This window comes from Myiozetetes cayanensis, unplaced genomic scaffold, assembly GCF_022539395.1.
Source record: "Myiozetetes cayanensis isolate MyiCay16 unplaced genomic scaffold, myiCay2020 scf23, whole genome shotgun sequence".
In the NCBI taxonomy this organism is placed as follows: domain Eukaryota; kingdom Metazoa; phylum Chordata; class Aves; order Passeriformes; family Tyrannidae; genus Myiozetetes; species Myiozetetes cayanensis.
Window position 1 is genome coordinate 7,073,319 of NW_026087445.1, and position 26,726 is coordinate 7,100,044.

General features: G+C 51.7%; 1 protein-coding gene across 5 annotated transcripts; it reads left to right on the top strand.

The window, feature by feature from the left end:
• The first annotated feature begins 1,299 nt into the window (after window positions 1-1,299).
• On the top strand, window positions 1,300-26,634 carry ADAMTSL2 (ADAMTS like 2). 5 transcript variants are annotated; one of them, XM_050320197.1, is made up of 19 exons: window positions 1,300-1,555; window positions 3,067-3,178; window positions 4,223-4,365; window positions 4,668-4,743; window positions 5,150-5,252; window positions 6,930-7,075; window positions 7,177-7,300; window positions 8,253-8,333; window positions 9,503-9,678; window positions 10,621-10,963; window positions 11,665-12,046; window positions 15,530-15,633; window positions 17,477-17,603; window positions 19,474-19,687; window positions 21,357-21,512; window positions 22,871-23,041; window positions 23,161-23,337; window positions 24,429-24,573; window positions 25,803-26,634. In XM_050320197.1, the coding sequence occupies exons 2-19, from the start codon at window positions 3,068-3,070 to the stop codon at window positions 25,919-25,921; spliced, it is 2,898 nt and encodes a 965-aa protein (XP_050176154.1). In that variant the 5' UTR covers window positions 1,300-1,555; window position 3,067; the 3' UTR covers window positions 25,922-26,634. The 5 variants fall into 5 exon arrangements, 4 of the variants coding, with proteins under 4 accessions (XP_050176154.1, XP_050176156.1, XP_050176155.1 ...); XM_050320199.1 differs by having other exon boundaries at window positions 10,621-10,885; XM_050320198.1 differs by lacking the exon at window positions 1,300-1,555 and adding an exon at window positions 1,782-1,873.
• Window positions 26,635-26,726: the final 92 nt, after the last annotated feature.

The window sequence follows — 26,726 nt, forward strand, 5'->3', positions numbered from 1 at the left end:
TTTTTGGGATGGATTCTCTGTCACACAGACATCCCTGGGAGGACTGAGTCCAAATTAACAACAGCGTGGGCCTGCAGTGATTCCCTGCAGAGTGCTGGGAGCTGTGTGGGGATCTGTGCCCCGTGGTGGGGTGGGACTCTCCCCGAGGCCCTGCAGATGAGCACTCCTGGCCTATGGCAAATGGTGACAGGGCTGAACGTTGCCACCAAGGTCCAAGATCAGCCATTGCCATAACCTCCAGTGATGGCCTTGGGTGCAGACCAGTGCACTGGGAGCTCTGGTTTAGCCCTGTACAGGCAGGGCAGGTCTAGGGGCGAAGGAGGAAATGCTTGAGCTGAAGAATCTCTGGTTGGGATGGAGGGATTGTTCAGGTGGGCTGCTCGGAGCTGCTGGGATGTCACCAGTGCCTGTGCTAGGGGGACTTGCTGAGGAATGCATAGGAATGTGTCACCACGTAGATGAGGAGCCTCATCACGTTTTACACGTACAGACTGCAGAGAACAGACCAGATATATCGTATATAGGTTATACACACCGTGTAACCGTGGCCTTCTTTATCCACAGGCTTTTCTCTCTCTCTCACAAACACACACAGAGATCAGATACAACCCGTGCACGGCTGTCACTGAGCCAGGGTGCCTGTTCTCATCCAAAATGGCTCTTCACGTGCCCCAAGCCGATTTTCTGACCCCATTTTTTCTGCGTGGCAGAAAACTGTCTCAAGCAGCACGACTGACACCGAGCCTCAGCAAACAACCCCAAAAATCCCAGAACCTCGAAGATTTGGTTTATTTTTTTCAGCAGAAAGTGAAATTAAAAGCCTGGCAGTCTGTATCCAACCACCACCCCGCCGCTCTGCCCTCCCAGAGGCAGGATGCGGCCGCGCGGTGCCCACCCCGAGGTACCGGGAGTGTTTTGGCCGACGATGCGGGGGTGGGTGTAGGGGGTGGGGGGGCAGCAGGTAGCGTTCCCCTACCCGAGGAGGGGAGCGCAGCATCCTCCCGGGAGATGGCCGGGAAGCGGGGGGAGCAGAGCATCCTCGCGGGGGTCCACGAGCAGGGGGAGCGCAGCATCCTCCCGGTGTGTACCCCGGGAAGTGGGGGAGCGCAGCATCCTCCCGGGAGGTGCCCGGGAGTGGGGGACCAGCGCTGCGTGGACCGGAGGGAACGCATGCGTGCGCTGCGGGCTCCCCCCGCCTGTGCCCCCCCGGTCTCGCCGCAGGAAACCGGCTGGCGGCCGCGGGCCGGCGCCGGGGGAGGCGAGGGGTTAACCGGGGTGGGGGCATCCCGGGCCGAGAGGTGTGAATTCCGCCCGCTCTCCCCCTTATCCCCCCTCCCTCGCCGCCGCTATAAGAGCGGCCGGCGCGGGCTGGGGGGAGCCACTGCGGCGGCTCCTCCTCGCTGGAAGCCCCGGCGCTTTTGGCTGCCCTTTGAAGTCGGGAGAGGGAGAAGGAGGGAGGGAGCGTCTGGGGCCGCCGCTGCTCCGCTCCGCTCCGCGCCGCCGCCGCTGCCGCCCGGCCCCGGAGCATCGTCCCGCCCGGCCCCGCCGCCGCCAGGTACGGCCCGTCCCGTCCTGTCCCGTCCTGTCCCGTTCCATCCCGGCTCCGCCGGACCCTTCCCCGCTGCCGGCCCCGGGGAGGTCGAGCCCCGCATCCCGGCTCCGCATCATCGCCTCCGCATCGCCCTCCCACCGCCGGCGCTCCCCCAGTGCCGGCTCCGCGATGCTGCTCGGCCACATCCCTGCCCGCTTTCCTTAATTTTTTCCTCTATTTAACCACGCAGCCCCGACCGCCTGTAGGATAAACTCCGAGCGCGCTCTGGTATTGGCTTCGAGTCAGGAGTGTCTGGGAGCCTTAATGAGAACCAAGTGTAAGGCAAGTCTCAGCCACCTGTCCCCGGGATCCCCGGCCAAGCGCTCTGGGCTCCCATTAATCAATGGATCTGCCTCTTGGAAAGTCTCTTTTGCATGCTGGACCTCTCCCCTAGGGTGCTCACAGAGCGGATTTGGGGACCTGGAAGCCCTCTGGTAATTTTTCTAAGCCAGATGCCAAAGCAGTGCTGGTATTGCTGGCAATTCTGCATTTCCAAAACCGCTACAAAAACCTTTGCTAGGAGAAAAAAAAAAAAAAAAAAAACAAAAAAAAAAAACCATAGGAAAGAAGCTCTTTATGTTGCAGGTCTGAGGTCTGCAGTCCTGCCCCCTCTCCTCAGGAGCAGCACCTCTCCCACCCCCCGCTTCCCACAGATATACTGCCTAGCTGCTTTTCAAGGGAAATTAGCTTAGGGGAGGATATTTTTTCTTTCCTTTTCTTACAGACATGAGCTGCTTTGATTGCCTGGAAGCATGATTTCCTGAAACCTGCTCCTTTCTGGCTCTTGCAGTGAGGTTCACAATAAAACGTATTGTGGTTTTGAGCTGGGTTTTATTTAAGAAAATGCCATTCTGGGCTACTCTCTTTCATGAGGCAGATGGAGAAAGAGATGAAAGGCTGACACTTGGGATACTTCATTTCTGCTCTTTAATTGTGGGGCATTTCTTTTCTATAAGAACAGGCTCCTTCCCTGGGAATCGATGGGAATTGGAGTGGAACAAATGAAAAAAGGAGAAATAATGGCTGTTAATTGCATTTTTTTTGTTTATGAAGCCTTTCATCTCATTATTCCAGGAGCAGTTCTGTAAATGAGGATATTTAAATACACTGCTTTTATAGATCCAGGGACACTTCTAGTTACTTGCTGTGCAACTCTTGCCTTGGTGTAAGTCGTGCTCTCTTGCAAGACAGGCTTGGAGTGGTGTCAGGTGCAGCCACTGGAAACCAGCGCAAAGTTGTGGTTTGACAGGTAACAACAGAGCTGGGAAGTGAACCTGTACTGTGTTAATGCTTCCACTAATTAAATGTAACTTCAGGTTCAAGCCCTTGCAGCCACTGGAGGCCGGTGTCATTTGGCTGATCAGGAGTGCTGGAGAACACATGTGCTGTGTAACCCAGGCAGCAAAGCAGCCCCTGCTGCTGCTGGTGGGGCTGCGTGGGGTTTTTGCTTAGAGCAGTGTCTGGTTGCCTTCTAGGATGAAGGTATCTAAGTGGAGGTGGAGCAGCATCTCCATCAGCGCCCGATCGCAGCTGAAAGGCACCCTGGCCCTTCTTCTTGTGGGCAACGTGGTCTTTGTGATAGCTCAGGTAAGAACATCGCCTTGCTGGGGGGTCCCTGGGCTTTAAAATGCTGCAGTGTCTGACAGGGCAAACCCTGGGGCTTTTGCAGGACTGCTCTGTGCACGCATCAGGTCTCCAGAAAGCGTGGAGCTTTCTGTCACGGTTTGGCTCTCTAGTTCGGGCTTGTAAGTTGTATCTTACAAGGTACAATAGTAAGGTTGTACTTTCATGGCTATCAGCATTCACAGGTCATTTCAAAGGCTCCGAGAGGCTGAGCCCTGCTCTAGGGTGAGCATCACTCCTTGGTCCCTGCAGTGGCTGGAGCTTTCATTTACTTCACATAGAATAATTTTATCCCTTTTCCAGTAAGCAGAGAAATGATAGCACTCCCCTAACCAGCAGGTGATTCTGGGTGAAAAAATTACATCCATCCCCCTGCAATGAGCAATAGCTGGGATCCAACCACCAGGCTCTATGTCCCTTGGTAAGGGATGTGGATGCATCTCATTTGGCCCCTGCATGGTCACATCAGGGGGTGGGACATGGGGGTGTTGGGGACCCTCCTGAAGTGACAAACCTGTTCTTGCAAAGAGAGCACACAGGCTCCTCCAGCCTGCTGGCACCCAGTGGCACCCACTAACACGCTCTCCTGCTGCAGAGGGGTTTTGCAAGGGTTTGCTGAAGCTTTCAGTGAGGCTTTTGGCTGCAACTGGCTTTTCAGCTCCCTGAATTCTCTGTGGAACAAGAGTCAGAGAGCACCAAAAGTCTTGGAGCGCTTGGGGTTGTTTGGGAGCTCGGTTTTGCCAACTGAGCGAAACAATGAGCATTTCCTTTCCTGAGGAATCCCAAATATTGCCTATTCATTCCAATTTGTAATGAAAACACAATTGGAAAAACGCAAGACTTCTTGCAGGATGGAAACCTCAGACGTGACCTCAGCTGGAGAAGGCAATGCCCCGGTCTTGCAGGGCAGGCTGGGAGGGGGGTGCCCTCAGTGCCCTCACCCGGGCTCTGTGGTGTGGACACTGACTGCTGCTTCTCTTACCCTGCCTTGCCTGGTGCTCTGAGCAGGACCTGACACAGACCTCCAACAGCCTGGAGGAGGGGGCAGACGTCACGGCGTACTGGTGGGGCGAGTGGACCAAGTGGACGGCGTGTACCAGGACCTGTGGGGGAGGTGTCAAATCCCAGGAGAGGCACTGCCTGCGGCAGAGGTACAGCACTCACCTGGGGTAGGAGGGGGGAGATTCCAGCTCCTTGATCCAAAATGTTGTTGCTCAGTGAATAAGGACTGATAGAAAGGTGTCTGGTGAGCCCTGCTCGGGCAGAAGGTGCGTCCCTGAGGATGCTGTGCCCTGGGCATCCCTGCCAGGGGCAGCAGCCAAGCTACTCCTGTGCTGGCCCTGCAGTGTCTCCAGCAGGGATTAGTGCAGCAGGGCAGCAGACACGGGACAAATATATCTAAAAAAGGGAAAATTGTTTCTGATCCTTGTCTAACCATCATTTCTTTACTCAGAAGAAAGTCGGTGAGTGGTCTGGCCAATAAAACTTGCACTGGAACATCCAAAAGATACCAGCTCTGCAAAGTACAGGTAAGGATATGCTTTGTCTTGTCAGGAACACTCAGTGTGGGAAGTCACCTATGGCATTTCTGGGTCCCTTGGAGAGGCAACATCCCTTGCCCTGTAGCTGTCACCCTGCTGCCCCTCCAAGCAACCGGGAGTCCCCTTCTTTAATGCCCATCACCATTATGTCAGGACTTTGGGCCTTTTGCCTTTGCTGGGGGCCATAAAACCCCAGAGTAGGTGATAATTGCACCATTTCTCGGGGCGTTCCCCCTGGCTGTTCCTGCAGTGGTGGGAGGAGAAGGAGGAGGGGGAGGATATGGCCCTGGATGGGGAAGAAGGTGGTGGAAACACTCCTTGCAGCTGGTCGAGATGTGCCAGAAACTTTTCCCGCACTTTGTTTCCATCAGGATGTTAATGTATCCTATTCTAGGAGTGCCCTGCGAACGGAAGGAGCTTTCGAGAGGAGCAGTGCTCATCATTTAACTCCCATGTGTATAACGGCAGAACATATCAATGGAAACCTTTATATCCTGGTAACAAGACATTCTTTGTGTGTTTCATAATGCTCAGGCAAATATTTTGATAGTTATGATGCTACAGCCTGCAGGAAGGCTCCTCCTCTGCTGTTTCAAAATGATTTTTCAGAGGCACAATCAGCTGCCCCAGCTTCAAAGGCATGTTTGGCAGCTGCAGGGCAGCTTAAAAATTAAATAATAACATGAATTTGAGGCTGTAGCCAGTGTTGCTCTCAGCTCCTGGGGACCAGAGGGGCTGGAGGAGGATGTGAGAGCATGGGGTGATGGGGTGTGCTGGCAGGGAGGGTCAGGCTCACCCCAGTGTCCTTTGAGCTGGGGCCATTACTGGTTATGCTGTGTTTCAGTGACATTTGTCACTCCCACGCCCTCCATGTGCTCTGTCAAAAGTCACCCAAATTCAGTCAGTCAGTTTGGTCACCCGGGGTGAGCGACACAGAACTGCAGGAACAACCTGGGAGTCAGAGACTGAGATTTTGTTTGAGTTTTAGGCACTGAACTCCCACCAGAATCAAGCATTAAACACAAATCATGGCCAAGTTTTTGAGCTACTGGGTACTCAAGACCCTTTTGCTGATGAGGAGGCTACTGAGTGCTGCTTCTTCAGACTCACAGTGCCATTTGGGTGCCTGAAAAGAGATGGGATCTGTTGCAACTTTATATTAAGGGTCTCTGTCCATATCTAAGAACAGTTATTCTCCATTAAATCACTTGTCACCTGCTTTGCTGTGTAACAAGCCCCTCCCTCTCCAGCCTTGGCAGGGTCAGTGGGGTAGAACTCGGCCCATGAGCTGTAGCTCCTTGGTGGCTTTGTCCCTTTGTTGTGGCAAGATGACAGTTTTTTCTAAACATATTTGCTCTTCTGGCTGATTCACCAGGGATGTTGCAGTGAGTTGCTTTGTGTTTCATCAGGTGCTCACGTGGCTCCTGGGGGATTTGCACAGTAATGTTTTGACACTGATGCTGCCTTGCTTGGGAGCACAGGCCAGTGGGGGTACATGACTGCTCAGGAGCTGGGGGAGATAAACACTTGGCATCGTGTTTTCTGGTGCAAATAGGAGTTTGTAATTTGCTTCCTGTGGATATTGTAAAATGTGGGACTGCTGTGCTGGTGGATGCTGCCAGCCAGTTTTATCTGCAGAAAGCAAAGGGTGAATTAAGTCCAACGTGGAGGTGAATGTTTATGGAAAACTTATATATTATAAAATGTTTTAAATTGCTGTGAGTTTGAATATAGGCTTACACATGTCTTTCTAACGATACATCTGTTAATTTAACTCCTGCATGAAGTGTTGCTATGCGAAAATGCATGTTTTTTTGCAATGTGCACATGTAACACTACTGCAAGTCCCTGCACAGAGCAGTGTTGCTGCTTTGGTGCTTGCCCTGGGCTGATGCTGGTGATGCCACTGGCATCCCTGGGGCATCTCCTCCTGGCAGCAGAGAGGTCTGCCAGGCTGTGCAAAGCCTTGCAGCAGAGGGCTGTTACACTGTCAGAAGTGCCACCTCCTGTCTAGCCTGAAACACAAGAGGTGGCAACTTCTGCACTGTTGGCTGCTCTGCAGTTGTGCTGTTGCTGCTGTTGTTTAGCTTGGCAGAGGTTCCTTGACTTCGGTAGGATGAAAGTTATTGTGTTTCTGCTGGTTTTGAATGTCTCTTTATATCCTTTCCCCTCAGATGACTATGTTCACATTTCTAGCAAGCCCTGTGACCTTCATTGCACCACTGTGGATGGTCAGAGACAGTTAATGGTTCAGGCTCGGGATGGAACATCCTGCAAATACACTGATTTCCGAGGGGTTTGCGTGTCTGGAAAATGTGAGGTTGTTAAACATTATAGCAAAAATATTGTTAGTAGCATTCAGAAAATTGCGATGGTGCGACGTTTGCCTGACCCTCAATGCTCTATTTGTGCATTTTTTAGCCCATTGGCTGCGATGGCATTCTCTTTTCCACCCACACCTTGGATAAATGTGGAGTTTGCCAAGGAGATGGGAGCAGCTGCACCCACGTAACCGGCAGTTACCGGAAAGGAAATTCTCATCTTGGTAAGGCCTTGGGGACCTTGGGCTTTAATTGCATCCACCCTTACCAACTGCCCAGCTTCAGGGGTTTTTTTTTTTCCCCACATGTTCTATGGGTGTTAATGCTACTCGTAAATTTGGGCAGAGAAAGCCTTGTTTAAAAAAAAAAACCTAAACAAGCAGGAATTTTGCATGATAGTTGTCAGAAACCAGAAGTGTCTCTGGTTTTGATTGGTGCAAGAGGGTTATGCAAGAGGCGGGTGTCTATTTTAGTCTTTTTTAGTCTTCTAGCCAAAACCAGGACACTCATGACCCAGTAAGACTAGAAATAAATGATTTGTAATAACAGGAAGCAGTGATATTTTGAAACACCAGGATTTCAATAATTAGTGTGATGTAAAGCAGCAGAACCTACTTGTCCTAAATATAACAGTCTAACTCAGGAATTATGATTAATGCTCTCTGAGGATCAGTTTGAGATGGAGCAAGCTGCAGGAACCTCAGGGGCTGTAGGGGGACATGTCCCATCCCATCTCTTGCCTAGTGTTAAGCAAAGGGGAGTCAGAGGAGAAACCAACTCTAATTTCTTGCTGGTGTTTCAGAAAGACTGGCTGACAATGGGATCAATATTGAACCATGGGCCAGCTTCTCTAACTGATATCTGAAGACAGCTTTTTCTTACACTGGTTTTGAGAAACATGATCTTTGTGCATGTAAGGATTGCATCCTTTCCCCCCTTTGGCATAAACCAGGACAAACAGTTCACACGCTTTCCTATTATCAACAAGGTCATATTTTCAGCTTCACAATTATCAACATTAGGTTTGTTTGTTTGTTTGTTTTTAAATCCATAACTCCTTAAAAATAACTTTGGGCCCAGGCCTGAGTGTTTGCTATGTTGCAGTACTGACTGTGGAGCGTTTCATTCAGATTATTTGTTACAAAGATCCTTTCATTAATCCGTAGTTTCCCGTAGGCTACTCTCTGGTAACTCACATTCCCGCCGGAGCGAGGGATATCCAGATAGTGGAACGGAAAAAGTCTGCAGATGTTCTGGGTGTGTATAACCTCTTGGTACTTCCCTAGGATGCATGCCTATGGCTGGATAATGCTTTTTCCGATGCGAAGCTGAAAGCGGTTTTGTCATCCTAGAATATCCTGAGCTGGAAGGGACCCACAAGGATCATCGAGTCCATTTATTGCAGACATGAACTAAATCTGTAGTCAGTGTAAATCCAGCTATGTTGTCTAACCTGGTGTGTTGCTCCTCTCTGCAATCTCTGAGCACCTGGGCTGTGTTTATCAACACTTTGATTGCTTTAATGCGGGAACTGTTGATCAGAATTGTTGTGGTTTCAGTGTGGTATGACAAACACTCTGGTGCTGGATCACAGATGGGTGAGTGACTTCACCTCTCTTGTGATCCCCTTGACATTCTCCCACTTGGAGAATGTGCAATGGCCACATGAAAACAGCGCCAAGGAGGTGTGATCTACGTGTTTTGCCTCACTGAACTGTTGGTGGCCACACCATCCATCTCACGCTGGAGGTGGCAAAGCTGCTTGGGAGCAGTGTGGGAAAATCTGGACTTGCCCAAGAGAAGCACATTTGCTGCTGTCATGCTCTGCTGCCTCAGAGGCTCGTGCCATGAGCAGGAAGGTGGATGCCACACCCCTGGAAGTGTTCAAGGCTGGGTTGGATGTGGCTCTGAGCAATCTGGTCTAGTGGAAGGTGTCCCTGCCCGTGGCAGGGGATTGGAACAAGATGAGCTTTATGGTCCCTTCCAGCCCGAACCATTCTAGGATGATTCAGTGAATGAAAAAGGCTTGATTTAGTTAACAGCTCCTGGGCTAGCTCTAGGTGACCTATTTTGGGCCACTGCTAGCTCAGGGGGCATCAGCTCAGGGCTCCCAAGGAGACAGCTCCTGCCCTTGGCCATGTGACAGGCTGCTCACTGTCTGCAGGGCTGGGATTGTTAAATGTTCATGCTGTGCTAGTGCCAAAAGGGTGAGAGGAGCCGTGGGCAAGTGAAAGCCACATACCCAGGAGTTTGCAATGTACACATGGCCCAGAACTCTGGGCATGTTCTTGTATGATTTGTGTTGGAGATAAGTGACCAGTGCATTGCAGTGTGGGAGAATTGCTTGTTTTATTACTGATTTTATCCCCTGAATGAACAAGGGGCCCTTGCATGTGATGGCCCTGACTTTTCTCTCTCATTTGAAGCTGTGGCTGATGAAGCTGGGTACTATTTCTTCAATGGGAACTATAAAGTTGACAGTCCAAAGAACTTCAACATTGCAGGCACGGTGTTCAAGTACCGCCGACCCATGGACGTGTACGAGACCGGCATCGAGTACATTGTTGCCCAAGGACCAACAAATCAAGGGCTGAATATAATGGTGAGCTTTGAATTTTTTTTTTTTTTTTAAATCAAGTTCTCAAGGCTGGGGGTAATGGGGAAGAGAAAACCTGTAATGGGTCAAAGAATGGGTGGGCATGGAAGCAGAGTCCTGCCACATGGGCAGCTCGAGGAGGGGAGTGGGAGCAGTGACCAGTTACTTACACAAAGCTACTTGAGTTTGTGTTGGTGCTCTCAGATGCAGGCAGGGCTGTGGGTAATGAATGTGGGCTTGGTAACTCCTCTCTGCAGGGAGAAGATGCCTCAGGCACTGCAGGGGGATTTCTCTTCTACTCCTTGGCATTTTTATCCAAGTTACCTGGCAGGAAAAGTGAAAATAAGAAATTGGGCCAGAGAGCTTAGACAAGTACATAAAACTTAAACCCAAATTCTTTCCTGAAAGCAAACCATCTAAAACCAGGCATTTGGAGAAAAGTCCCTTAATTTTCTCCTGGGCAGCCAGCCAGAACCCAGCTCCTGAGATCTTCCATGTAGCCCCAGGCTCCTCTGGAAGGGGAAGGGATGGTTGCCTGGGTGCTTATAAAGCACTAGACCAGTAAGAGATTGTAGTGCCTCAGCTAGGAGCCCCCAGCCCCACTGTGGATGTAGTAGCTGCAGAGGGTGTGTGCTCTTCATAAAGCCACAAAAAAGTGCTTTGCCTTTTTGGTCAGTGACTTCTGAGGTGGCTCTCCCCAAGTCTCTCGTCACTCAGTGTGATCTGTGGCTCACAGTCCCCTGAGCTGGGACTCATCCCCGTGGCAGGGCTGCCAAATAACCCTTGGAAAATCGTGGTGGGCTCCAGTTGGAGGAAGTTGGCAATGTGAAGGAAAGCAGATTGGAAATAGCATAGTGGATGCTTATCAACTGTCAAGTCTAAGGCGAATCACAAGCTTTGTGAGCCATATATTCACTGGAACTGCTAATAACTCAATTTGTTTGCTAGGTCTGGAATCAAAATGGCAAGAACCCATCCATCACGTTTGAATACACTCTCCTGAGGAAGCCACACTCAAAAAATCTGCAGCCCATCTACTACACCTTCTCCGAGTCAGACAGCGAAGAGAGCAGGGAGTTCGATGGAGACGTGCCATTGGGTTTTATCCAGCACAATGCAACCTATTTTGGGAAAATCTCCACGGAAAGGATAGACCTGGAGAACCAGGTGTTTGGAAGGCAGGACACGGAGGAAGATTTAAACTTGAGCAAAGGTCAGGAAACCAATGAGGTCTATGAAAGAGCAGAAACAATTGACTGTGAGCCAAAACTGAAGGGCAAACAACCCCAAGGTAAGGAGGAGACTTGGGCCTCACTGTTCTGCTTCTCAGAGCTCTTGTTGAGAAATGCTCTGTTTCTACCTCTGGTGATTCTGTTGGTTTGTGTTTTGGAAACCTTGGAAAGTTCTTTAAAACATCTCTGCTCATAAATCCTCTTTGCCCTTCAGGTTCTGGTTTCTGGTGGGGGTTGGAGGGTGGACAGTGGGTAAAGTCTCCCTGCTAGTGCCCTGCTGTGCTTTGCCTCATGCCAAGGACAGGAGGGAGCCCTGGGTGCACAAAACTCCCCGTCACAACATTTTCTGTCGACTCCCCCCTCCCCAGACCCCAACAATCTCCTTCCCACTCAAATCCCTTGGGCATCCCACCCCTAAACTGCCTCGAGTGCTTTCCCAGCATGGCTGCATGTGCTCTGGGGCCAGCAGGGCACCTTCCTTTCCGACCTCTGCTATTGCTTGGGGCAGTGCTGACGGGTGCTGAGCTCTCCTCTGGCCACACCACAACGGGAATAAGACCCACAAAGCCGCACACCCTTCCCAAAGGGTTACAATCCCGTGAGATTCCCCCTCCCCAAGAACCCAACTCCTGCCTCTCTTCCCCCGGGTGGCTGCTCAGGCTCCGGCGTGTCCCCGCTGCTCCGGGCTGCTTCCCCCTCCCAGGCTCAGTGCATTTTGTGGTTGTCACTGTTGTTTCCCCTCCTGTTGGCTCCAATCTAGATTCAAACGTAACCAGGTCTACTTACCAGACAGACCATGACGGCAGAGACTTCGAGCCCAGGTTCTCCTCCAGGGAATTCCTCTTGGAGAACGCCATCACGGACAAGCTGCTGGACAAGGCCTCGGACTCCAAGGAGCTGGTGCTCAACATGACCGTGAACAGCATCTTTGCCCAGGGGGACCCCATCAACTCCGTGGGGTCACACATTGACAGCCTCTACGTTGACTACGAGGACACTGACGGGGTTGTGACCTACTCCATCAACAGCACTTACCTGGAGCTGAGCAACGGCAAAGCCACCAACACGTCAGCAGAGACACCCTTTTCCAACGCCACAGTCACCGTGAGCAGCCCTCAAGGGAACAGGACCCACAAAGCAAGGTAGGACACAAGTCTTTGATTAAAGTAATTCCTAGTTAGTGTTGTTTTCAACTCTGAAATGCAGACCCCACTGCATGGTTTCTCTCTGCTTTGGAAGCAGAAGGTAAGTGGGGGTAGGATGATGTATGTGAAAGCTTTCTGTTGGGAGTTAATTTTGGAAGGAAGGGCCAGAGGTTTGGGAGCAGAAAGTCAAGAGGGCTTTTAAGCAAGAGGAAAACTAATTGTCCTCCTGAGTGGGCATGTTGGTAAGTCCATGCTGATGTTTGTCAGCTTAGGCCTTGCTCTCTGCTGTCACAGCTTGTTGTCAGAGCCATGGCCCCTTTTGCCTTCTCTTGACATCCTGATCCGATTCCCCAGCCCCTTCCTCCGAGTTCTGATGCAGCAGAAGTTGGTCCTGGCCCCTTCTTACCCACCCTGTTGACTGCCACCTGTGATCCTCCTCCCATGTGATGGCAGGAACATCCTTCCAGCACCTGCCAGGCACGGCCCTGCCTGGGAGGTGTTGGAGAGGCAGAGCAGGACACCAGGAGCTCCACTGTAGGTCCTGCAGGAGTAGCCTGGGTTTGTTACCTCAACAGCTGCAGAAGCAGCACAGTAGTCATTGCTTGGATAGGAATATCACAAACTCTGCAGTAGCAGCTCATTGATTGATACTGGGACCTTCAGGATTGCTTTAATGCCAGTTTTGAGTGGAAATGTTATAAAATGCCTGTACTGACAGAGGGATGTGGTTCTGGGTTTGGTGTGCCATGGGCAAGGGGCTGGAGCATGAGGCATGGGAAGAGCTTTGGGGGCTGGAGTTGTCCCATCAGGAGGAAGGGAGCTGGAGGGACAGCCAGAAACTGCGCTGGAGGAAATGGGGATGGGACACAAGGGAAAACTTCTTTGCCCTGGTGTGGGGCAGGCTCAGGGATCTCCATCCTTGGAGAAGGGCAGGACCCTGTGGGACCAGTCTATTATTGGGGTCAGCCTAGTTCTGGGCAGGAGCTTGGACTTGAGACCTCCCAAATCCATCCCAGGCTCAGTTTGGGATGGATGGTGTCTTTTTGCTCATTTTCATCCCCTGTCAATGAACAAGCAAGAGAAGATCAGCTCTTTGCAGCCAGTCTGTCCATGTGGGACAGTGTTGGTTAGAGGTGGGGGAGTTTATTGCTTTCTGAACTGTTGTAGCTCTTAGTGTGGGTGGAGTTACCCAGTTACAGGAGCACCTTGCAGGAGCTCTCCCAGAGAGGTTTTCCCTGGGGAATGGGGATGGGTGGGTGACTCTTTTGCCATGGTAGGGATGCAGTGCTGCTTTTTCTCTCCTGGAGCAGGTTAAAAACCTTCTGGGATATGTGGGATAGATCCAGGCAGCCTTCATCCCTCATCCTGTGCTGTGGTGTGCAGCCAGGGCTTATCCTGCAACACAAGCCACCCTTTTGCTTAGAAAAAAACCCTGAAATTAAACAAAGAAATGTGAGCCCAGGGACCCTGCATGTTGATCTGTGGTGTTTGTGTGTATTTTTCAGATTATTTCTCTACTACAGGTACTGTTTTGGGAAAAGGGGAAGCCTAGACCTCAGCTAGGGATGAGGGACCAGTGCTAATTTTTGGTGCTGTTGTTGCTTGAAAAGCAGATGAAAAGTGCAGGCAGGGAAGAAAATACTTAACTTTGTTATAAAGCTCTTAATACAGAAGAAAAAAAAACAAAATAAAAGAGAAAAATCTCCCCAGTTTTATGGGACAATGAGCTGCTGTTTGCATTTAGAAGAGAACAAAAGGACAGTTTTGTCCTTGCTGGAAATGGTCAGAGCTGAACTCTGCCCTGTGCCCAAATGTCTGATTCCTCTGGAAAGAACTTGTCACTGCGACCTCCTTATGCATAGAAGCTCTTTTTTGGGATCACATGCATTAAAGGGACACTGTTGAAAGATTTTTCTGTCCTCAGATAAAACTTTTTTTGAAGACTTTCTCCTTTTCAAGAGAGAGAAGTCTGGGTCACAGGATAATCTGGTAGTTACTTTGGTACCTCAGAGCAGTGTATAGAGTGAAGGATCTGGGTAACACCCCTTTTTCCAGGCAAATTAAAGCACAGAAAGCAGATGTTGACTATACTTTAATGTATCTTACTGACAAATGTCATTTGTGAGCCCTCTCCTGGATGGGTGGCTGCTGGTGGCACATGGCAGGGACCAGGGGCTGGTGTGGGTCCCCAGGCAGAGCTGCTGTGGCAGATAAAACACTATTTATAGTCAGTTGAGGTTGCTATTTTTCCACAAAAAGAAAAAAAAAAGTCACATTCATTTCAGTTCCATTTCAAACGCAGGAAGCGACCCTTTGCCAAACTGACAGAGGCAAAATCAACAGGGAAAATGAGATTGTTGTTGTTTTTAATCCTTCTGGAGGCTCAGTGCTGGCGGTGGAAGGAGGGTGGGTCCAAAAGGAAACGGCTGGATTCTCAACAGTGTCCTTTTAAAGGTTGATTTGATAGGCTGGACCTGAACTACTTCTTACAAACAACTAAATAAGGCAATTTCAGAGCTTCTGCTGCCTAGAAATCATACAAGCTGCATATCTCGCCAGGCCAGAGACAACTGGATATCAGGATACAACCTTGTATGCTATTCCAGTGTAGCTGTTTCAAGGGTTTGAACAAAGGTATGAGAACAGAACCGAAGCCTTTTGTTGTAAAGGTGCAGTATCCCTGATGTGTTACACCCTCACAGCCTGGAGGATGCACTGAACGGGGAGAAGCTGCTAATCTTGGTTTGATAAATGCATTTTTGTACACCAGGCTGACTCCTTTACTCCTTTCCCCACGGCGTTCTGTGTTTGAGCACAGCGTGGATCTGAGAGGTGCAAATCACCTGCCTGAAACAAAACGAAAATAAGCCAAAGCAAACACAAAGCAAACACAAGCAGCGGGCAGGCAAGTGGGCTTTGAGAAACCGGCTCATAAACTCCTGTGCCACGTGCTGGCTTTGGGAAGGAGTGAGCTGTGGAGATTGGAGCAGCCGAAATCTCTGCTGCATTGAGCAGCACGAGTTGGTTTGCCCAGCCCTGGAGACACAGGGGAGGAGATACTGCACCTTTAGTCACTGTATGCCGAGGGCCAGGTGTATTTGAGCAGAAAATGCACACTTTTTTGTTAAATTCTGAACTGTTTCTACTTGTGGGTATTTTTATCCCATTCTCTCTATTTCTAGACAGTGGAAGCTCTGCCTCTAACCGGGCTGGGGATTCTACTTGGGGCTCAGGACAGGTATGTTGTGAAACAAACAAAAAAAAATAATAAAAATTGATTCAAACAAACAAACCTCCCAAAAAAAATCAGAAAAACCAAACCCAAACAAGGCCAAACAAAGCACATCCCCTCCCAAACCCAAACCCGACCAAACTGCAGCCAGATGTGTGTGTCTGTCGTGGCCTGTCACCACTCGCCTTGTAAATGCCTTTTTTTGTTTGTTTTGTTTTGTTTCTTTTGTTTTGTTTGCTTATCGCTAGAAACAGATTGAAGTTGTTAAGAAAGGGCCAAGGTGTGAGTGCTGCTGACATGTACAGGTGGAAGCTTTCCTCCCATGAACCCTGCAGCTCTACATGTACCACAGGTAGTTATATGAAGCAGCCAAATTCTGCACAACCGCTGAAATCACCTGGTGTGTGAGTCACTTTTATGTCTGTTAGGGATGGGAAGGATCTGGTGATGTGTAGGGGATCCTGTGATCTCTGGAGCTGGTTTAGCATGACCCCAGATCTGCTCTGCCCGGGTGTAAAGGCAGGGAGAGGAGCTGGGGGCCGAACATGCAAAGCCCACCGACCCCTCAGGTGTGTTGAGGACCAAGATTTGGTACCCACTGTGTCCATCCCCCTGCTAAACACCCTTTCCTTTGGGGAACTCTGAACTTTGCCTTTGCTTCCCATGGCTTTGTGGCTCTGTTGGGGCTCAGCAGGATCCCCAAACCTGTGCTGAGTCTCCTTTTTCTTTCCCCTTCCTCCCCTTTTTCAACAGCTTCGAGGGGTTTGAAAAGCTCAGCTACTTCCCCGCAGAGTGAAATTTTGAAGATTGTTCAGCTCTGGCAGGAAACACAATAGCATTTGGCTTTTTGATTGTGTTTTGTTTCTCCCACTCCTTCTACCCTGGAGCCTGATCTGGGCTGCGAGGGTGTAAATCTGGAACAGTGACATGGATGCCAGGGATACCGAAACTGAGCCCTCTACTTTATGCATGAATTTCCTCTTTTTGCATAAATTCCCCCTTTTTGCCCCCTGAAAAGCTTCAAGGCACCTGATTTCTCTCCTCCTCCACCCCTTGGTTAGGGGGTCCTGGCCCCTGCCCATCCCTTGTGATGAAGCAGGCACTTGGGTTTTGCACTCGCCTGCCCTGTCCCTGAAATAATCCAGATCCTGTGGTGCTTCTGGAATTAGAAAGAAGGAAAGAGGAGGGAGAGAGGAGTTTACAATCTAAGGGACTTCTCTTAGAGCAGATGCAAGAATTTTATATTTTCAGCATTTTTTTCTTGCCCAACAGACTCCTGCCCACAGCAGGAGTTTTACAAGTCATCCCTCTCCCCAAGATCTTGTCATCCACATGTCCTGGGACCTTTTTGACTTCTTTGAGCCCCTCTGAACAAATTTCTCCCTTCACTGGGCCAGCCCTGCTCTGCCCTGTTTTGCAGCAAGCCAAGAGAGGTTTTACTTAAATTTCTCCCTTCTCCTTGCCTTTTCTCAATGACATATCGCAGAGAAGCAAGGCCATGTCAAGAGCTGTAGATCTTTTTTTTAGTTTCATGTAAACCATATGTTCCTAAGAGCTGCAATTCTTGTTACCTGTAGCCAGAGCAGCCTCCTGGTCCCCAGCCAGGTCCCAGAATGGACTTCACAACATTTACTCTGGCACGGGAGGCTGCGGGGGAAAAGGTCTCGGTCTGACGACACTGGCTGCCGCTGCTTTTGGAGGGGGAGCAGGAGGGGCAGCTGCTTCCTTGCCAAGCCTCCAGGAGCCCTGCCTTGGCCTGGAGTGCTGGATGCACCTGGGGAGCACCTGGGTGCAAACAGGGTGTAATGCACGGAGAGAATGGGTGGACGGAGCGGGTTGGGGGACCGTTTTCTGTCGCCTCAACTCACGAGGCAGGGTGGGAGCTTCCAAGCAGACTTGTTGCCCTGAGTATTTCCTATAAAAATGTGTTAGTCATATATTGATTTTGGTGGCAAGCCCTGGCAGGGGTGGCCATGCCCGCTTTGGAGCTGGCCAAACTCAACCACACTGCTCATACTGGCTGGGTGGCCACTGCGGTTGTCCCCTCCCAGCAGCATCCATCCCTTGGGACAGAAACTCCAGCTTGCTGCTGGAGGAAGTTTAGAAAAAGGCAGCTAAAAAAAAACCAAAAAAAGAGTTTGGATGTCAAAATCACCAAGCATCCTGTTGTGTGTGTGTGTTCTCTTTGAAACCAGGAGTGATGTCCACGTACGCGATGTGTGTTCGCTACGACGGGATCGAAGTGGATGACACGTACTGTGATGCCATGACCCGTCCTGAGCCCATCCACGAGTTCTGTGCTGGGAGAGAGTGCCAGCCAAGGTACCACCTCGACAGGGTGCTCCTGGGGGGCTTCCTTTGCTGTGGATATCCTTGGGGGAGGTGGCCGGTGTGGATTTGTGGGGGGTAGCAGGGACATCCCCTAACAACCCCATCCCTCCTCCCCCAGTTCCTCATTGTGGTTACAGCTTCCTAAGGAGGGACAGCAGAGGGGCAGGAGCTGATCTCTCCTCTCTGGTGACCAGTGACAGGACCTGAGGGTCCTGTGAAGCTGTGGGTCCATGTGAAGCTGTGTTAGGGCAGGTTTAAGTTGAGTATTAGGAAAAGGTTCTTCCTCCAGAGGGTGGCTGGGGACTGAACAGGCTTCCCAGGATAGTGGGCATGAGCACCAAGGCTGACAGAGCTCAAGGAGCATTTGGACAACTCTCTCAAACGCAGGATTGGATTGGTGGGGTGTCTGTGCATGGGGTGATTGTGAAGGAAGACAGGGGAGGAAAACACATGGAGTATAGGATTTCCTCGGACTCTCATGTTAAGGCTGAGAGTCAGGGCAGGCTGCAATTGAGGCACAAAAAGTGTGGGGAGGTGAATGGTGCTGCTGCTGGGAACACACCTGCCCTGTGGCACTATGGGGACTGTAATCTCTATTTGCAATAACTGTAATTTTTTGGCACAAATATTAGGGCTCTTTTTTGTGCTTAGATCCTCCCATTAGTCTTTTATAAAGCAAATCCTCCTTATGGCTGTGCTGTTCCAGCTCCACTGGAAGGGTTTGCACTGTAAAGGAGAAGAGCTGCTCTGTGATTTACCAGTGATTGCAGCTCAGTGGTGGGTAAACTGGGGAGCACTGGGAATTCAAACAGGTCAGCCAGCACATTCCCTAGCACTCGGGCAGATGGGAAGCTGCTTGAGCTGGCAACACTTTTCCAACAGAAAATGTTAATTTTGACAGATCTGGATGGGAAAGACCTTGGCTTCATCTTCCTTCTGAATTTAAGTGACACCTCTAAATGTGTGACATCTCCCTAGGGCTGCTTGTTGTGCCTGGAGCCCCACATAGGGTGTGAGGCCTTGTGGCAGCCAGAGACAGGGCTCTCCTGCTTGGAGAGTGGCAGCAATGAGAGGCACGGAGGCTGCACGAGGCAGTCCCCCATCCAGAAGAGCTGGGAATTCTGATCCATTTAGATTTTTATATTTTTACCTCATTATTTAATTCAAAACTGCTATAGTGTTGCTGTACTGTGAAAAGCTTTGACTTTTTATGTCTTTGGTTTACAAGCTGCTCCTGTCTTGTCAGGACAGTGGTGGCAGGGGACAGTAAGGGACAGGCAGTGCTTGGAGCAGATCCCAGCTCTTCCAGCCTGTCACATGTGGTTAGCAGAGTTAGAGTGATGGTGGGATGTGAATGTCTGTCCCACCGGGGCTCAGGCAGCTTTGTGTGACATTATTGCTGGGATTTGCAGGGTGATGGATTTCTGTGTCCTCTCTGAGCAGGCTGAGCAGGCAAAAAAGAGAGGTCAAACATGGGCAAAAGAGCATGACGGAGAAATGTGCTGGCACAGCCGGGGTCACAGCAGGGAAACATGCAGCCCACGGTGACAAACGCTCACTTGTCACCGAGGACACCAGGCCAGGCCTTGCTGTGCCATCCTTCCTCCTGATGAGCTGGTTTTTAGCTGCGGGCACGAGCTGGGGTCTGCTGGGTGAAACCACCATATGGCCATACTTCCCGTCCCGCAGGAAAAACCTCTCACATCCCTCGGGAAAACCTCCTGCGTGCTGGCAGCCTGACTACAGCTCGCTCCTCTGGCAGCCATCTCCCTCCAGCCGAGGGCAGGGCAGGGTTTTCCCCGTGGGATGCTCCAGCCATGCTCTGTATCCTGGCGTGACAGCCCCTCTCTTCCCTCCACAGGTGGGAGACGAGCAGCTGGAGCGAGTGCTCCCGCACCTGCGGGGAGGGATACCAGTTCCGCATCGTCCGCTGCTGGAAGATGATCTCGCCGGGGTTCGACAGCTCCGTGTACAGCGACCTCTGCGAGTCCGCCGACATCACCCGGCCGGACGAGCGCAAGGTCTGCAAGAACCCGGCCTGTGGGCCCCAGTGGGAGATGTCCGAGTGGTCTGAGGTGGGTGCCTGGCCAGGCAGCGCTGAGGGTCAGCGGCTGTGCCTGCGCTTCTCTGTTCCTTTCCCGACGTGAACTCACCCACAGCCATCAGACGCTCGGCCTGCCCGCACGCTCACTGCAGTCACTGCATGTGGACCAACGTGCAGAAAGGGTTTTTTTCCCCTAAAATGAAGACCTGGGTCCCATACAGGATGGGGAGGTCACTGCCATCGGTCAGTTGTGGGACAGTGTCACTGAGACACTGAGGCACGACAGGAGCCCACAGCTCACATCCTCCCACCACAACTTTCTTGGCAGCCTCTTCAACCCCAAGGTGCCAGGGAGGAGATTCCACCTCACACCTGAATTAAATTCCTGTAAACTTCCCTTCCTCATCTCCAATTTCTCTGCAGTACATGGAGAATAAAACCTTCTCCTAGGTGTGCCTTAAGCCGATCCCTGAAGCTGCTGAAATGGTTTGGGAAGGTACAGTGCTGCTCCTGTCCTACCTCACTGAATTTCTTGGGAGAACCTGTGGGAAGGGTTGGTGCCCTGAATTCCTTTCCAGGCACGGACAGTGCTCCAGCACAACCCTTACAAACATAAACCCATGGAAACGACCAAACCAGTGCTGCTTCCTCCCAAATCAAGCACAGACCTTATTTAAGCAAGAGCAGACTGAGCTCTGAGCCGAGCTGTCCGTGGGTGCCAACCTGCCCCATGGTTTACATCATGAGGAATATGACTCTTCCTCCTGGGAAGCTCCCAAAAGGCATCTTAGTCATAATTTAAATGTCTCTGTTCCTCTGCAAGCTGGTGTGCATAGTTTCCCTGGAGTTGATGGAGTGGCTGGTGCATTCCCTGGTGGTGTAGGATGTTTTGACTTTCCCAGCTGGGTAGAGAGGAGCTCCCTGTGCACGTGCTGGCGCGTTTTGTCCGGCGTAGCAAACCAGAGTGGCTTATTTTACAGAAATCTGTATTCTCCTCCAGCATGTGTCGGGGACAGATTGCTTGAGACAGTCCTGGAGTAGATTGTTCTTAGCCAGCAGCAAAGCTAATCTCCTTTGGATCCCATCTGAGGTGGGGTGCCAAGTTGGCTGGGGATATAGGCATTAAAAAAAAGCACATTTCAGGGCTCTGAGGATTAACATCTCGGTCTGAGCGCTGTGCTGTTGACACTTTTCCCTGCTTTACGTTATGCACGGAGCAAATGTGTGTATGTGAGACTGTAGTAACTCAAATCCAGTTCTAAATAATGTCACCGGGCTGTGCGGTGCCAAATTTATCCGCAGCATAAAAATCTCAGTTGTGCGGCCCGGGGAAAACATTCTCCAAAGAGGGGGAAAAGAGCTGGCTGTTCCTGGGAAGGAGGCGAGGGAGATCTCACCCTGTCTCTAAGTGACAGCTAAAACTGTTCAGCTCTGATCAGGCATTTCTGGAGCCTTGGGTTCCCACCCTCTGGCATTGCCTGTCAGAGAGCACAGCACCCGGGCAGGATGCAGCCCTCCTGCACCTTGAGCTGACTGCTGAAGCTGTCGAGGGGGTTCGGGGGAAGAGTCATTTGTGCGTTTTCAGCGTGTGCTTTTAGAGCTTGATGTTGAAGTGTGGAGAAAACACAAAGGCAAAGCTCCAGCTCCCATCATGTGGGGAACCCTGGCTGACGCTGTCCCCTCCCTGTCCCCTCGCACAGTGCTCAGCCCGGTGCGGAGAGCGGAGCGTGGTGACACGGGACATCCGCTGCTCGGAGGAGGAGAAGCTGTGCGACGCCAGCGCCCGGCCCCTGGCCGAGAAGAACTGCACGGGGCCACCCTGTGACCGGCAGTGGACCGTGTCCGACTGGGGACCGGTGAGACCCCCAGGCGACCGACTGAGCGACCATCGCCGCCCATCACAGTTTGCAGGCTGGCTTGTCTCTGCCACTGGGAGTTTTGGGGTTGGGTTTATCCTCCCTGGTAGCTCCCAGCCCCGACAGACCCACAGCCAGCCTGTGCTGGGATCCAACCTCCAAACAATTCCGCCGCTTTGGCTCTCCCAGTCCCCGTGTCACCTCTGCCAGCACTGTCACCCTGGGTCACCCTGACTGCACTGGTCGTGATCCAGCATCCCAGTGGATCACGCAGATTCTCCCTAGGTCCTCCTTGAGGGTCTTGCCTTGCAGGGGATGTGGTGCAGGAGGGGTTAAACCCTGAGAGACCTGGCTGAGGGCCTTAGTGGGTGTCAAAATCCCTCTGTCTGTCTGCTGCACAGCATTCCTTGGCAATGCTGATGCTCCATGCCCAGAAAATGAACCTTTTCCTTTTTAACTCTTTTCCATTTTTTTTCCAAATTTTCCCATTTTCCCCTTTCTCTTTTCCCCCTTTTCCATTTTTCTTCTTTTTCCCTTTCCCCAATTTTTTTTCCCCCTTTTATTCCTTTCCTCTTTTTTTCCCTCCTCCTTTCTCCTTTTCTCTCTTTTTTTTTCTTCCTCCCCTCCACCTTTTTTCCCCCTTCCTGCACAATTCAGCTCCAAAGACCCCCTCCATCCCAAGCTATTTTTACCCAGGTTTTGATACATTCACATCAGCTAAAAATAAGTAGTTTCCATGGCAGCAGCGGCGCTATGAAACACCAAGAGCCTCTGCAAGAGTGTCCATGAAAGCGCCGGGGAGCACTGGCTGCTCCGGGCAGAGCCTGTCTGGCCCTTGGCAGCGGGGGTGGAATATTTTCAGTCAATTCTTTGGTCCCCCTTGCCTTGACCTCTTTGGGAGCTACCCTGGGGTTCCCTGCTTGTGGTGCTTCCCCTGCTGCCTACCCTGAGAGATGCTCAACACTGTGGGGCCATGGCACTGGCACAGGTTGCCCAGAGAAACTGTGGCTGCCCCATCCCTGGAAGTGTTCAAAGCCAGGCTGGATGGGGCTTGGAGCAACCTGGGGTAGTGGAAGGTGCCCCTGCCCATGGCAGGGGGGTGGAACGAGGTGATCTTTAAGATCCCTTCCAACCCAAGCCATTCTGGGATTCTGTGATGATTAAATCCATGTTGGCTGTGGTGGGGCTGCCTGGGAAGGATCCACTGAGCTTCCCTGTGACTATTTTAAGCTGAGCCCAAATAATCCCCCCTGAGATTTGGTGAAGGTGGGTGTGGGGAGGCATTGTGGGATGGGACAGGGATGGAGCCCTGCTGCCTCCTCACCCCTGACCGCCCGCCGTGCCCGCTGTGGTTTCAGTGCAGCGGTGGCTGCGGGCAGGGCAGGATGATCCGGCACGTGTACTGCAAAACCAGCGACGGGCGCGTGGTGCCCGAGTCACAGTGCAACCTGGAGACCAAGCCCCTGGCCATCCACCCCTGCGGGGACAAGAACTGCCCCTCGCACTGGCTGGCACAGGACTGGGAGCGGGTAAGTGAAGCCCCTCTGCAGCAGGGGGTTGGTTTTGGGGGGCGACCGAGGAGGGACGCCTTCAGTGGGGTGGGGCTGGGGTGCGCGGGTCTCATCGGGCCCCACTCGCGCCCCTGCAGTGCAACACGACGTGTGGCCGGGGTGTGAAGAAGAGGATCGTGCTCTGCCTGGAGATTGTCAATGGCAAGATCAAGACCCGCAGCCCCGCTGACTGTGACGTCGCCAAGAAGCCCGTGGAGGAGACGACGTGCTTCGAGCGGCCGTGCTTCAAGTGGTACACCACTCCCTGGTCAGAGGTGAGCAGGGAGGGAGCCCAGGGGCATCCATGGGAGGGAGATGGGAAGTGCTTTTCCTTCAAGATGTGCTCGCCCTGAGCATTTGAAGCCCTGTCCCCTTGTACCAAAGGTCACGCTGCCTGCAGAAAGCCCCAGGGTGGTGGGTGAATCTCTGCAGGACACGGTCCCCAAAGGGGCACCCGGGGAGGGTTTTGCTGCACTGGCAACTTGGAGCAGAGAGCCTGCCCTGCCATGGTACAACTGGGACTGTCTGTGCTCAGGGAGAACAGGATTGAGAGGGGCTGTTTGGGGTCAACTGTAGCTTTGTTTTTTTGCTTTATTTCCCCCCCCTCCTCTTTTTCCCTGGTACTGCTGTTGGGAGTGTGGCTGGGGGTGTGCACATTGCTCATGGGGTGGCTGCCCTGGGGAAGCAGGGGTAGAGGATGCAGGGCTTGAGAGCACAGGTTGCCCCAGCACCCTGCATGGCCTGAAAGGCAGCTGGGGTTTGGTGGGCAGTGGGCTTCTTGCAAGCCCTCCCAAACACAGCCTTCCTCGCCTGTGCTCCAGGCGCCTCATTTTGTTTAGTCTTGCAAACCATCATCGCAGCCTATAATTAGCCAAAGCAGCCCTGCTGTAATCCCAGCCTGAAGAGGCATCCAAAGGGCAGCAGGCAGCGAGTGCTGGGCCCAGCAGCGGCTCCACAAACCCACAGTGGGATGTGCAGAGGTACTAACTCAGCAGCCCCACTCCCGGGGTGCTGTGGGAGGGTTCCGTGGCCTTGAGGTGGCTGCAGCCACTCCGGTCCTACAGAGCAGTGTATGGACTGGGCCAGTTTATTTGTGGCCCTTTGTGAAGGGCAGCAGGAGGAGGGAGGACGTCAGTGCCAGAGGATGGGGCCACATCCATCTATCCCTGGGCAGAAGCTCACGGTGTTGGCAGCAAAGATGGAGTAAGGGGCCAATGCTGAGGTGCTGAGACGAGGCATTCAGCCAGGAGAAGAGTTCTCCTCCTGCCTTAACACCTCCAGCAAGCACATTTTTTAAAGCAGATTCTGGCTCAGCACAGTCCCCTGTGATGGCAGGGTCTTGCCTCACCGTCTCTCTGTTCCCCAGTGCACAAAAACCTGTGGAATTGGCGTGAGGATGCGGGATGTGAAGTGCTACCAAGGGAAGGACATCGTGCGGGGCTGCGACCCGCTGGTGAAGCCGGTGGGCAAACAGACCTGCGACCTGCAGCCCTGCCCCACAGAGCCCCCAGGTGAGCCCCACTGCTGGCAGCACCCTGTGGCCTTGATTTTCCATGGATTCCCCCAAGCAGCACTGCCAGCATCTTAGCTTCCACTGCCCCCAGTTAGATAATCATCCCAGAGAGGATGTATGGGGGCAGCTCTCCCTCTGTGCCCAAGTAATGGGGTGCACTGGTTGTTTCTTAATCTAACTCTGTTAAATTAAGGGGGGAGTTCAGAAGAAGCATGTTCTGAGCTACAGATAAAATGGATCTTCGAGAACTGATTCGGGTGCTGTTTCTGTGTGATTTCAGCTTAAGCCTAGGAAGTTTCATCTGTGCCATTATTTTAATGATTTTTGGTCTCCAAATGTCCCGTGGGATTTGTAACTATCTCGTTATCTGACTCGTCTGCTGGCTCAAAGTCCCTGTGATCTTTAGCAAACACGCGGTTCTAATCCTTTAATAGGATTTGGGAATAAGGACGGTGTGGGAGAAAAGCATGAAAATGGGAGACAGATTTGGGGCTGGCTCCTGGCTCAGCTCTGGCCTTGCTGGGCACTCTCAGCTGCCCACTCCCTTGGGATGAGGATGGGGCATGGAGCTTGTGAGGTGCCTTGTGGTGATCTTGTATTCAACTGCCTGCCCAGTGACCAGCCTGGTTTCATGCATCCTATGGATTTTAAGAAAAATATATAAAAATATATATAAAAGTGGAAATCCTATGGGTTTGAAGAAAACTATTGCTCTGAAAGGAGTTGGGAGAGTGCTGAAGCAGCCTCTGGCCTCTTTCCTGTCCCCAGCATCTCACTTACCCTTAACTCTGGCTGTGGCACTGCTGGATTCCCTTTCTCAGGTTGCCTCCTTGGGGCAGAAATTGTGAATATGTTGGAGTCACCGTGTGCCCTACCAGGGGAGGCCCTTGGCTTGGGAAGCAGCTCAATGCCAGGCTCCCTTGGTGGCTCCAGCAATCCCTGGGCAGCTCCGTTTCACAGGAAAGAGCTTGAGCTTCAGGGCTGGGACCAAATGAGGCTCCCCAAGCCAGGCCTGGTGTGACTGAATGGGTCAGCCTTCTTGCTCAGGTTGAGAAGCTCCCTGGTGTTTTCCAGAGGATGCTCTGCCAGGTGTCAGGGATGTGGCAGTTGCAGCCTGTGGTGTTTAGGGCAGCTGTGCAGGGGGTGTGGGAAATGAGCTCACGAGCTTGCAATGGTTTATTTTTCATTTCTTTTTCCACATCATGCCTTTTGTGCTCTCTCCCCCAGATGACAGCTGCCAGGACCAGGCAGGGACCAACTGTGCTTTGGCCATCAAAGTGAACCTGTGCAGCCACTGGTACTACAGCAAAGCCTGCTGCCGCTCCTGCCGCGCGCCCCACTCCTAGTGCCGGCAGCGCCTCCCTTAGCAAGGGCTCCGTGTTCCATTTAGCCACACGTCCCACAGACTGGTGATCAGGATGCTTTGGGGTTGGTTTTCATTTCCCCACCGATGCACAACTCCTCTCCTCGTCCCTCTCCCGGCACGGTGCCGGCGCGACTCAGCGCAGAGCCGGTACCTCTGCCCGTTGGGAGCCCCCGCTCTCAGAGCTGTACATAAAGTCGTGTATATTTGATTCCCCCAAACTGCAGGTACATCCATGTGTTTTTCACAAGGTCTGGTCCTTTGGTTTCTTCCCTCCGTGCAAGTTTGGGGTTGGTGAGGGGAAGGTGTGAACTCGGGGAAGTGCAAGTTTCCCTCCGTCAAGGGGATTAGTGCCTCTCTCCTAATTTATCCCAAGACCTGCACGCTCTCATTAGCTGCATTTAAAGTGGTGGGAAGTTGATTCTCATTTGCTAAATGAACTCAAGCCCTTTTTTGTAATATGTAGGTGTATACTTTTTCAGAGAATTTTATCTTATAATCAAATGTTAGTTCCATAGTCCTTACAACCCCCCTCCGATGCTGACATATTGTATATAATATGGAAACATAACTGCACTTTATATCACAAAAAAGACGTGCTCTTTTTTAATATATTTGTTTACAGACAGTGAACTTTATCCATATAATCATTAATTTGTACTCATATGTATATTTTAATAAAGTTGTCATATTTATGGTGGTATTTTGTTTTATTCTCCAGTTTGTAGTGGGGTACTGGGAACACTGGAGTCAGGGCTGCAAACTTGCTGGTGCCCAGGGGAAACAGA